The sequence below is a fragment of the Alosa sapidissima genome, chromosome 15 (genome assembly GCF_018492685.1).
Source record: "Alosa sapidissima isolate fAloSap1 chromosome 15, fAloSap1.pri, whole genome shotgun sequence".
NCBI classification, from domain to species: Eukaryota; Metazoa; Chordata; class Actinopteri; order Clupeiformes; family Clupeidae; genus Alosa; species Alosa sapidissima.
This window is the reverse complement of record NC_055971.1, coordinates 22,313,050-22,325,462: the sequence shown is the minus strand read 5'-3', so window position 1 is coordinate 22,325,462 and position 12,413 is coordinate 22,313,050. Positions and strand designations below refer to the sequence as shown.

Below are 12,413 nucleotides of genomic sequence, written 5' to 3'. Positions count from 1 at the left end.
CTTGCAGACTGACGAGCATACTTAGGCCTACCTGAGCTACGCAGGTGTCTTTCGAAGAACACGACAATATCGAAGCTCGCTCAACGAATGAAAAAAAAAGGATTATATTATTGCACTTTGTCATAAATGTGAACTATTTATGGAAAAAAAGATTTGATCTGCGCTTTAGGCTGCATACGCGTTATTTAATTATTTATACATTTTGGAGAGGAGATTACTGCCAGCGTGATGGTCCTGTGTGACATTGCAGTGACGTAGCCTGCTGTATTCTTGTCCTCCTACTCCATCATAACAGTCGCCGTTAATCCAGATTAAAGACCACTAATACTACTTTAAACGGCGTTAAATATAAAATGAAAATATCATAAAAGAAGACTTTAAACACCAAGGGTAAGTACATGTTTCAATTAACTAAGCTTATGGTGGCGTAATCTTTATTATGGTATTGTACCACCTAGGCTCAGCCTCCATCCAAAGATGATGCAGGCTGATGGCGGACGGTGGGTTCAACCAGCTAGCACTGTGATTTAATTTAGTAGCCTACATGCTAACGTTAACGTTGCTGTGAATGTAAAACCATGTCAATGGCTAGATGATAATCTTTATAATTATAGATACATTGAATCTTATTCTGTCATTCTCTAACCTTATGGTGACGAATTTAGCGCAAAAGGCTTTGGATTGCTTTGCGATGCAATTGCGATGTCTTGCTAGTTAGCCACGATAGCCGACGAGAGCTAATGTCAGTACATTAATTTGCCATCGCATTTGATACCAATAAGGTGGCTAGCAGCAGTTGGGCAGTTCATGACAGGCCTGTGTCCAGTGGCTTTATGTAGCTCCTATTATTTAGTCGATAACAGTTAGATGTGTGGATTGTTTCACGGTCTATTTAGCCCGTTTTGTTGGCTAGTTAGATAGCATACATTTAGCAGGATATGCGCAGTATAGGAGCTATAACATTTTTATTAGCTCGCAAGATACACTGGTAGTTTTAAACATTACTTGATGTGCAGAACATTAGCAGCAGATCTCCGTTATAACCAGGTAATATTGCATGGTCATACAGTTGTTACAGCTATTCATGTGGTCCTGCTAAGCTGACACATTATAATGAGCTGATAAAATGATGAAATAATTTACTTTAATTATAAGAAACCTTTAATATAACGTTAGTTATCTTGTTGGAACAAATTAAAATGGAAAAACCTGAAAAAGGCGATCTGTCTTTTCTAACTATAAAGAAATAGCCTTCTCTGATCTTCCACAGGGGTAGACGAACATGGGTGGCAATGATGAAGACATGTCAAACCATCTGGTCAGTAAACAACGCACAGATGAAGAGTTGAACGAAAAGAATCAGCGGAATAGCCAGGAGCACAGCGGCAACAGCGCAAAATGGGTGAAGGAGGGCCAAAACCAGCAGCGCAAAGTGGCGGAGAAACAGCAGGACCCCAACCACAATGATAATGTCAACTGGAACGAGGACAGCTCCCCAAATCAAAATAATCAAGATGACGTGCAGGGCAACGAGGAACAGATTAACACATCATCAAAAATACTGCACTCCCTCCGCCTGAACCTTGATGTGGAGTCCAAGAACATCCTAAATGAACCTCTCATTATTGAGGCACTGGATGGAGAAAAGGGCAAAGAGAAAGACAAGAATGACAAGGAAGATGAAGGTGAGGAGTTGGACAGAGACGAAGAGAAGGACGTCTCGGCACCAAGCTCAGGAGAGAAAAATATGTCCCCAGCTGAGGCTGGGTCTGTGGAGGAAGGAGAGGACCTTGGCAAAGACGCCTGCCAGTTGTTCTCCGACATGAACGCAACACCTAGCGAGGAAGATTCCAGCTGGACAACGGTGTCACAGGACAATAGCGCAGACAAGTCTCCCAATGGCAATGGCGGTAAGACCCAATCCTCTAACATTTGTCCATCTGTTCCTGTCCATCTGATGTGTTCTGATTCTGGCTCACTGAAGTGAGTGTCCGGTGATTCTGTGATTGTTTTCACCACTGTTGTCTTCAATCTTCTCTCACATACAGACTCCATCTGGGACTCCAATGCTTTCGAGACAGACAGTGACCTGCCTCCAGGGTGGATGCGCATCCGAGACACCTCAGGAACCTACTACTGGCACATACCCACAGGCACTACTCAGTGGGACCCCCCCTTACCCTCTGACAAGGTGGAGGAGTCCACAATGTCTTCCAGCATGTCTCTAGAGACGACCCCGTGTGAGGAGCCAGAGGTGAGTTGGACAGGCCGCAGAAACCTAGCTCGCCCCTTTCTAGTCTCTCAAAGTCTGGTGGTCAGGCCGAAGGCTTGTAAATGACTTCATTATGATAAACAGATGTGCAGAATTGAATTAGTAGAGCAATAATGTGAAAGATGTCAGCAAGTTGTTGTGTTTGCGATGTCTCTAACATTTTTGACTTTCTAGATCACTTGGGGCACTTCAACTCGTCCAAATATATTTGATGAGGAAGAGCCTTGGAAGGTAATCAAGCTTTGCAATTTTTTTTTTTTTAACAAACTACACACGTAAATGATAAAAAATGACTGTTCCTTTCTTATGGTTCTTTTGTTTGAAGCCATGGGAAAGATTCCCATGACTGTAGGGCACTGGCTACATTTAAACATGTAATTGCTACCTTGTTGTCAGCAGACCCACATTACCACAGGTCATTACTGTTGCAAAAGTATATGATGATGTTATGGAAACTGGTCAGCAGAGAGAAAATGGCAGCGCCACTCAGGAAACAACTTTTATTACCCTGGCTCTGCATTGGTGCATAATATGAGAGGACATGTAACTCAGTCAATGCAGCACAAATGAGTGGAGCAGTACTTGCTCTCTGTATGAAAAGTAGAGTGATAAAGTTATAACAGAGTTATTCTTTTGACAAATAATGTGACAAATGATGTGTTGGAAGTAGAAAGGAAATGGAAACAAAAAGAATTCACCGTTTTCCCACAACTGCCATAAACTGTTATCAGAAAATTGTTGCAATTTCTTGTAGCGAAACCTCTATAGCTGAATTGAACTTGTTTGTCATAACTCCTGTCCACAGGATGAGGAGGCCACATCAGATGAGAGTCTGAAGGAGTTTGAGGGAGCTACTCTTCGCTATGCATCTATCAACCTGAAGTAAGTGGCCCGCGTGGAGCTGTACAAAACGCGCTATAAAATTCCCTGCATTTCCAGGTGCCAGAAAAGATTAATTCAGCCACCAGCTGCTTGTCTCACTCCATCTTTGCTGTCTTGTTCCCTCTTAGCTGCTCCCAGTCTGAGGAGGGTGAGACATCTGCCGCACTCTGCACTAACCTGGAGGCTAAGGTACAAACCAAACACGTGCTCTGCTCTGTTTTGAAGAGACACCTCTCCCAATCCTACTCTTCCTCCAGCTCCACGCACACCAACCCCCTCACACAACCCTGATCAACCCCATCTCCCCTCACTTGCCCATTTAGCCTAGGATCGCCAGCCCATTAAACGTCACAGAAAGGAAACTCCATGCATAAAATTTAATGGCTCGCTGAAAAGACTTGTCTTTCCTGAGAGAGTTGCCCTATTGCTGTGAGGGCCCCTGTTTATGACACTGTGTCTGCCCCCCTCCTGACAGTGTTTTGCCGTGCGCTCCCTGGGCTGGGTGGAGATGTCCGAAGAGGAAATGGCACCGGGAAGGAGCAGCGTGGCCGTCAACAACTGCATTCGTCAGCTCTCCTACCACAAGCATAACCTCCACGACACGGCAGGCATCTGGGGAGAGGTGAGGGAGGGAGAGAGAGAGAGAGAGGGAGGGAGGGAGCCAGACAGGAAGTGCCTGTGGGGTACTTCCTGTTTGGGGACGAGGTTTGAGCTTGTGGTATTGATCTTCGCCCAACTGGCTCTTGTGTCTTTTTTTCCCTCTTTGTGGTATTTGCGCAACTGAATGAGAGCAATTTGGTGGTTTCATCAAGAGCAAGTCTCTGCTTGTGAGCGTTGCTGCCCAAGTGTAATAAATTGCATGTGTAATAAAAAGCAGTCTTAGAAAGATCACCAGAGGGGCATAAAATGAATAGGAATATTGTTCCCTAATGGCACTGATCCGATCCACTACATTTCTTAGCAGAGATCCAGTTTGAATTGGACCGCGATTCTGTTCCACTATAAATTGCGGTTCTTCCTCAACTCATTCATGCTGTGCCTAGCAAAACTCCTGATCAGTGCGTCCAAATGGGAAAAAAAATGCATGATGGGGAGCTGATGATGATTAGATGATTACTGTGTGTGTGTGTGTGTGTTTGTGTGTGTGTTCAGGGCAAGGACATGCTGATGGTGCTGGAGAATGAGCAGATGAACCTGATCGACCCGCTGAGCCAGACTCTGCTGCACACCCAGCCCATCGTGAGCATCCGCGTGTGGGGCGTGGGCCGAGACAACGGCAGGTCAGTGTGACGCCGGCCTCATCAAGGGGATGTGCTTTTACTGCGCGGAAGAGTACGCTGCAGGGTTTTAGTTTTAACACTTTTAGCTGAGATGTTTATATTATATTTATGTTATTATATAGTAATGCTAATTATGTTCTTAGATATATTGTTATGGTTATGTTGGAATATAAGATTGTATTATTATCTATTTTTCACTATTTAAAAAAAAAAAAAAGTCATAGCTGTACATTAGTTATGCCAATAATAGTACAGAGCATTTATTTGAGGCGTTAATTGTGTAACGGGAAAAGACAACAGAAGGAAGAGTGAGGTGAGGAGGAGGACAGACCGCATGTGCCACGGGGCACATTTTCCTCTGCCACAGCCGCCTGAAGGAATGTTTTTTTCTCTCTCTCTTTCTCTCACTCTCTCTTTCTCCTCGGTGTGCGAGCAAGTGCGCTATTCTCTGCCCTTTAAAAGCAATGTGTAGCGAGCAGCATGAGTCAGAATGAGTCATAGCACAGGCCTTGCATTCCACACAAGCCCTTCCTGGCAGCGGGACAAGAGTGGCATTCAGGGTGGGAATGCACTGCCCTCTGGTGGAATGTAAATGTTATAGCAACTAGGAGATGGGTGGCATTTTGGTTGTGATTTCTGTTGCCTGAAGGGAATGAAATTAAAGGATAAATTTGTGGTCGCAGAGTATGACTAAAACTGACTTTTATAAAGAGAAAATAGTTTGGTGAAGATGCAATTATACAATTTAACTGTTTTTTTATTTCCTTTTTTACTTGCTGCATTATGGTACAGAGAAAGGTAAAGTGGCCATATTTGTTTACGCAATGCTCATAGTATTTTATTCCATTGTAGCTTGTTGTGTATTTGTGTATTACACCCCACCAAGATCTGTTTGTCGTGTGTTGTAATATTTCAAGAAGCCAACTGATAAATGTAGCATGCATGCTTGTTTAAGGCCAAAAAAAGTTACAACATCTTCAGTGAAAGTTAATGTTATGTTTCATTTGTGTATATGTATTTGTAACTGTCATGTTGACTAAAATGTTTATGTTTTGTAGACTATGCGTTTCATACAATCTTATCCTTAACATGTTTATGTTTTTGCCATCAGGGATTTTGCATACGTAGCCCGAGACAACCTGACCCAAGTCCTGAAGTGTCATGTGTTCCGCTGTGACACCCCTGCCAAGCACATTGCCACCAGTCTGCATGACCTGTGCTCCAAGGTGAGCCCTTAGCCCTGGCCACTGTAGATGGTTGTAGTGTAGAGGTGTACGCACATCTATAGTAATTCTACAGGTACTGGAGACTAGGAACAACAAGTAAGAAGAAAGGAAAAAAATCTGCACTATGCCTCTAAAGCTCCCAGTTTAACGGTAGGTTACACAACGCTAAGACTACTCAGGTCTTCGTCAGGTGTGTGCAACCTACCGTTAAACTGGGAGCTTTAGAGGCAGTGTGCGGGTATCTTTTCTTCCTTCTCACTGTAGATGGTTCACATATTATATCTGCTCTTATTTTTTCATTATTATATGTGCCCTCTTATTTACTTATTTACTTACTTTTTTGTTTACTTGAATGTTATGTTTGTCTGTGGACTTAAATTGGTAAAATATGTCCTGTCTTCACCGTGGGATAGTGAGAAACGTAATTTCGATCTCTTTGTATGTCTGGAACATGTGAAGAAATTGACAATAAAGCTGACTTTGACTTTGACTTTGACTTTGATATGGGTTGGTTCCTCAAGCCCAGGCTTGAATAGCGGAATAGCCTGTCTCTCACACAGACTGGAACTGTCTTGCATTTTCTGGCATCCCTAGACGTACTCAGGCCTGATGACTTTAACAGATTTGTGGAACCCAGATTTTAATATGTAGTCTACACCCATATTTTGCCTGAAATAAAAATTGTGTAGGCGCCTTATGAAAAGTGTTCCATTGCCTTCATGCTTTCATCCCCTGCCTGTAAAGCCACAGTCTCTCGGGTTGTTTTTGCTGCAGATCATGGCAGAGAGAAGAAGTTCCAAGCACGGGCTGAGCCGCCTCAACTCTGACTCCTCCAGTCTGGGAGCCATATCAGTGCAAGGTACCATACCACTGAAGAGCTCCGCTCTTGTCTTTCAGGAGGTGGTTTTCTCCATCATCGTTCAAATGTGTCCCAATCCCAAACACACATAAACACACACGCACACACTATTTATGATGCTCTTGACAAATTCAAGATCATTCACCCAGCATGATCATGTCTCCATAATATTTTGCTTATTTTTGGACCTTTTTAAATGTGTGCCTGTAGATTTATTCGTGTATGTATTTATTTCTTTGGCCAATTCAACCTCCTACCCCCTTCCCCAGAATTCCCTGTGCCAAAAAATGAGCTGTTCCAGCGTTTCCATGTCAACTACCTTGGCAATGTGCCCGTGGCTAGGCCAGTAGGTAAGGAACGCTTGGGTAAGGAGTCTTTTCATACGCACATCCCACACTGCCCGCTGACGGACTCACTGGCCTTTGACCGATGAGGATTGCATTGCTGTTTTTTTAGTGCAGAGATGTTGCTCAAGAGTGTCTTTCCTGTTTCCCCAGGCATGGACACCATCAACGACGCCCTGCAAGCCACAATGGACAGCAAAGAGAAGCACGAGTGGACAGCGGTGTCTGTCGACGTCGCTCCCGCTACACTGACCATCTTAAAACGAGAGGTGAGACTATAGCACTCTCTTCATTTTACTTCTCCTAACTTATCGTGAAGGGAACATAAATGCTATGATTATGTACACTGGCGTTCAAAAAGTGGGGTCACTTAGAAATTTACATTCCACTCCATTATAGACAGAATACCAGCTGAGATGAGTTGCATTGTTTGTTTGTTTTTTATCAGGAAGGGGAAGCAGTTTTCAGATTACATTATGTGCTTACATAATTGCAAAAAGGTTCTCCAATGTTTTCTCAGTTGGCCTTTTAAAATTATATCAGATTAGTAAACAGAATGTGCCATTGGAACATTGGATGAATGGTTGCTAATAATGTTCAGTGTAGATATTGCATTAAAGATCAGCCATTTCTTTCTACAACAGTCATTTACAACATTAATGATGAAAACAAGTGAATCCAAACGTTTGAGCGGTAGTGTAGATTATGTACGCTTCTCCCCATTTCCCATGAGTTTCCATTTAAAAATGTGTTGCGTAACTCTTAGAACTAGAAGGGAGTGAAGTATCAGTGGAGATTGATGATGATGTAAAACGTTTTAGAAAGGAAACAGTAAACAGATGTTGTGACACAGGTCATTTAAGATTTCAGGCCAAATGCCACAGTCTATAATTGTTGTCCTCACATCACCTCGTCTCGCTCTCCTCCCTCCTTCCTCTCCCCCCCTCCCTCTCTCCATCTCTCTCTCCTCCTTCCTCTCCCCACCTCCCTCTCTCCATCTCTCTCTTCTCCTTCCTCTCCCCACCTCCCTCTCTCCATCTCTCTCTCCTCCCCCCTCTCCCCACCTCCCTCTCTCCATCTCTCTCTCCTCCCTCCTTCCTCTCCCCACCTCCCTCTCTCCATCTCTCTCTTCTCCTTTCTCTCCCCACCTCCCTCTTCTCCTTTCTCTCCCCACCTCCCTCTCTCCATCTCTCTCTTCTCCTTCCTCTCCCCACCTCCCTCTCTCCATCTCTCTCTCCTCCCCCCTCTCCCCACCTCCCTCTCTCCATCTCTCTCTCCTCCCTCCTTCCTCTCCCCACCTCCCTCTCTCCATCTCTCTCTTCTCCTTTCTCTCCCCACCTCCCTCTCTCCATCTCTCTCTCCTCCCCCCTCTCCCCACCTCCCTCTCTCCATCTCTCTCTCTCTCTCTCTCGCCCTCCAGACCGAGGAGGTCCTGTGTGAGTGCCGCGTGCGTTTCCTCTCCTTCATGGGCGTGGGGAAGGATGTCCACACCTTCGCCTTCATCATGGCGGAGGGCCCTAGCGACTTTGTGTGCCATATGTTCTGGTGCCAGCCCAACGCCGCCAGCTTGAGCGAAGCCGTCCAGGCCGCATGCATGGTGAGTGCCCGCAGGGCTGCAGTGCCCAGACATCGAGAGACTAGAACTGCACATACCACCAGAATGTAGAGTGGATTGGAAATGTGAACTTAACGGAGAAGCACTCAAAGGCTACTTTCTTCTTAAAATGGTGTTTCTATGCTAACCACATCTTATGGCTTGATACCAGGTAATGAGATAAAACCCTACCTGCCTATATCTTAAGAAGTTATCATTAAAGTACAGTCCTTGTAACTCAGCAGCTGCTAAAGTGCACAGGACATAGGTTGATGTCTCATGCACAATAACCTGGCAAAATGAGTATATTTGCTATGTCACTGAGCAAGTAGTGATATTTTTAGTATGTGTAAAGTACCAGGATTGTGTAGTAACTAGTGTTTGGTTTTTGTGTTTGTGTGTCCAGCTGCGCTATCAGAAGTGTCTGGATGCACGCCCGCCCAGCCTGGGCTCCTGCCTGCCGACCCCCCCTGCAGACTCGGTGGCACGACGGGTTAGAAAGGGAGTGCAAAGCCTGCTGGGCAGCTTCAGGCACTACACCTCCAGCTCCCAGTCTCCCTGAGACACACACACACACACACACACACACACACACACACACACACACACACACACACACACACACACACACACACACACACACACAGAGAAACACAAATACACATACACAAATGTACTCCAAGACACACAAATAGTTGAAGGAAGACACAACCTAATAATCGAAAATTCATCTATTATCTTGACCACTTGTGATAGTAGGCAGTAGGTCAAGCAGTTTCCTCTAGTTCCTGCCCTCTTCCTATCGGCATGGGGAGAAGTGGATAGTGGCCGCACTTTCAGTTTGACTGTTCCTTTCATACAAAACACACAAACACACACTCAAACAGATATACTTTTTAACACATAGTAGTAGAGTAGAAATACACTCATACAAGACACAGTACTTGCACACACAATCACACATACACATCTTAGACACACACACACACACACACAAACACAGAAAGTCATCTCAACTGTCAAAGCCTCTTTGTAATAATGCATGACTCGGTGGCGATAATAGTCTCTGGCACTTCAAAATTTGTTTAGTTCTTATTTTTTTAATCAGGTGCAGCAAATGAATCTATTTTGACTGTGGGATATTGACCGTGTAATAGTCTCTAGTTTTCAGGGTTGTTAATGAGTATCAAGAAATGTTTACAATTACGTTCAGTTGCACCAATGTCCATGCGGCATCTTGCCTTTTTTTTAGCGTTGTGTAGTTTCTTTACTTTTTGTTGTTATTGGTTTCTCTTGCGTTTCAGCACTTATTTTTAATAATCACTTAGTAATAGAATATTAGTATATAATTATACTACACATATTTCCATTGGGAAGGTAGCCACGAATTAGTCAAGCAAAATGCCACCGTGATACACAGAAATGTTAATATACCTTTTACAGTTAAAAAAAAAAGTTGCTAATGATAAATGTGTAGAATATAGTGTGTCATGGTGTTAGACTTTTGAGGAGTCCCATTTGTCTCTGTACTTTGTATACACTTGTCTCACGTCGCAAGTCCTTATCAGAAACGCCATGTTTGTGAATTAGCGTAGCATAGAGCTTTATGTCAACTCGACGACGAAAGTAGAATGCACTTAGTTCACAGTTCCGAGGAATGTGTCCAAATCCTCCAAAGACAGTCTGTCAAAGTAATGTAAAGAAGACAAAAAAAAAAAACACAAGCACCCACCGAACCAGATGTTCATGTAATGCGGTGCTTACTCGTATGTTTGCATGAAAGTGGATCCGAATCACTACAGTACTTGTGTGCAATAATAGGCCGACTCCATGGGCCAACCCACGGAGAGCTTAAGGCTCGGGGTAGGGCCAGTTAATAAGCGGTGCCAGTCAGTTCTGGTCGGGGTCAGTTGGGGAAACTGGTGCTCCTTTAATCGGCCTTCACATACAACGCGACAACGGCACCACCACTGCGCTCTGAAACGCGTTAATTTTCAATGTCTTGCACAGTGCAGCACTGCGCTGCTCAGAGAGCTCTCACGCCCACCGCTGTCAAAGTTGAACAACGTTGAACTGCAAGGGCAGATGCTCGGTGGTGACTACTAGTGGCCAGCGCAGCTCATACCGCTTTGTATGTGAAAGCCATATTACACAGAAGAGACTTCTGAAGTCTGTGTCATCCCCCCCCCCCCCCCCCCCCACCACCACCACCACCACCACCACTTCACCACCCCCACCCTGTGCAAAGTCATCCAGGGCAGTGGCGTTGGCTCAGCTGCAGCGAGAGTTTGCTTACAACTGCATGTCAGGCACCTTATTAGTGCTGTCATGCATCCCCACACACCGCATGTTTAAATAGCTTTGAGTAATAAAGCATGTAAGTGCTGACGTGACGTGGCGACTTACACCACTGTCACTGCCAGCATTTACGCCTCAGTCCTCTGAGGGCCTGGAGTATGTACTAGTTGTGTGTGTGTGTGTGTGTGTGTGTGTGAGTGAATAAGTGAGAGAGAGAGTAAGTGTGTGTGTGGATGTGTGTGCGCGTATGCTTTTGTAGGGAATGCCATGCTAGTAGTGTCAGTCAGTGTCGATGTGAAATTAGATTAACGTTAGATCTCCTTGTCGATTTGATATCCTGATATCCACCGAATAGCAGAACGCATGTCATTGCCTTTTCCATTCCACCCCCGAGAGCGCCGTGCGGCGCTGCGCCTTGACTCCCTAGGCCCACTCTCCCTGTACAGTGCCCTTACACAGCACTTATCTAAAGGCAAAGCCGGCTTTTTGTGTTTGTACTTTCTGTTACTCTTTCTACTCTTCTCAGGCCCCTGGCCTCACTGGAAAAAAATGTTTTGTATCATTTGCACACAACATAGTGTACACACCACTGCGTAGAAATTGCACACGACCTCTTGGTAGGTGAAATGTCGTAGAATACTGTACACCAGAGAACACTTGTCAGAAATATTCATGTTTTTTGTCTATTGAATTGTGTTGAGAAAATAAGAGTAAAAAGTAGAATCTAACCTGTATAAGGCGCCAGTCTTTATCCTAGTAGAAATTGGCCTCCTGTCAAATGGAATTAGCGAAAGCTTGGATTTGCTGTCTTCAAACAAACAAGGGTGTTTAATCCGCCTTTGAAATGGACACTAATGTATTGTTTGGGTTTACGAGTAATTAGTCGGATGTTTGCTTTTGCTTATGCTAAATGCATATCCCTTGTCAACTCTGAGATAAAACTGCCCCTTTTCTCCACTGTAAATAATTGATACTAAATGCAAGTCAGAACATTGGACATCTCATGAATTAATTTTATTTATTTAAAAAATGTGTAAATGTGGTGTAAAACATGTATATAAAAGTCACTGCACAAAAAAATAAACGTGTATGTCTTGTGTCTAGTTTCAGATGCTTTAATGAATATGATTCATTTTCAGCAGTGGTGATTGGCATGGCTTTGGTTAGAGGAAATTGGTTTGGAATTAGAATATTGTTCTAAAGGCATTCCCTGGACTGGACTGAAAATCTAATATGTGTTGCCCATGGTTACCTGGCAGCTTTACATCATTCAAATCAGCTGTTCTCAATTAATGTATCTTTTTAGCTTTGGAAATCTCATTTGATTGCTCCAAATCAGCTCACCGCCACCTATCTCTGTGATTGCATGTTTCTGAAGACGTAGATGTTTTCCATCTGCCTGCGGTAAGGTAATAATAAACAAAGACTGACCCCGCTGATTACTGTTTCTGCAGGCCATGGTCAGCAGCCAGTCTGTCGAGTTAAATAGGGGAAAAGGGAACTAACTGTGTTTGTTTCCGTGGAGACGACTTGAACACAAATGCTGCCCATGGAGCCTCAGGCGCATCTGGGTGTGTGGTCATGAATCAGGCTCTCCACCCTACACACACTCGCAGGCATAACACACACTGACACAGACTGTCAGGATCTAAAAGCTT

General features: G+C 44.2%; 1 protein-coding gene across 5 annotated transcripts; it reads left to right on the top strand.

Annotated features, from left to right (window-relative positions):
• Positions 1-244: 244 nt before the first annotated feature.
• On the top strand, positions 245-11,854 carry LOC121684029 (amyloid-beta A4 precursor protein-binding family B member 1-like). Of its 5 annotated transcripts, none has more exons than XM_042063955.1 (15): positions 245-390; positions 1,271-1,910; positions 2,049-2,254; positions 2,447-2,503; positions 3,078-3,154; positions 3,283-3,343; positions 3,630-3,776; positions 4,307-4,434; positions 5,227-5,232; positions 5,546-5,660; positions 6,435-6,519; positions 6,789-6,869; positions 7,017-7,132; positions 8,284-8,460; positions 8,864-11,854. In XM_042063955.1, the coding sequence occupies exons 2-15, from the start codon at positions 1,283-1,285 to the stop codon at positions 9,017-9,019; spliced, it is 2,040 nt and encodes a 679-aa protein (XP_041919889.1). In that variant the 5' UTR covers positions 245-390; positions 1,271-1,282; the 3' UTR covers positions 9,020-11,854. The 5 variants fall into 5 exon arrangements, with proteins under 5 accessions (XP_041919889.1, XP_041919886.1, XP_041919890.1 ...); XM_042063952.1 differs by having other exon boundaries at positions 6,789-6,884; XM_042063953.1 differs by lacking the exon at positions 245-390 and adding an exon at positions 520-1,047 and having other exon boundaries at positions 6,789-6,884.
• Positions 11,855-12,413: the final 559 nt, after the last annotated feature.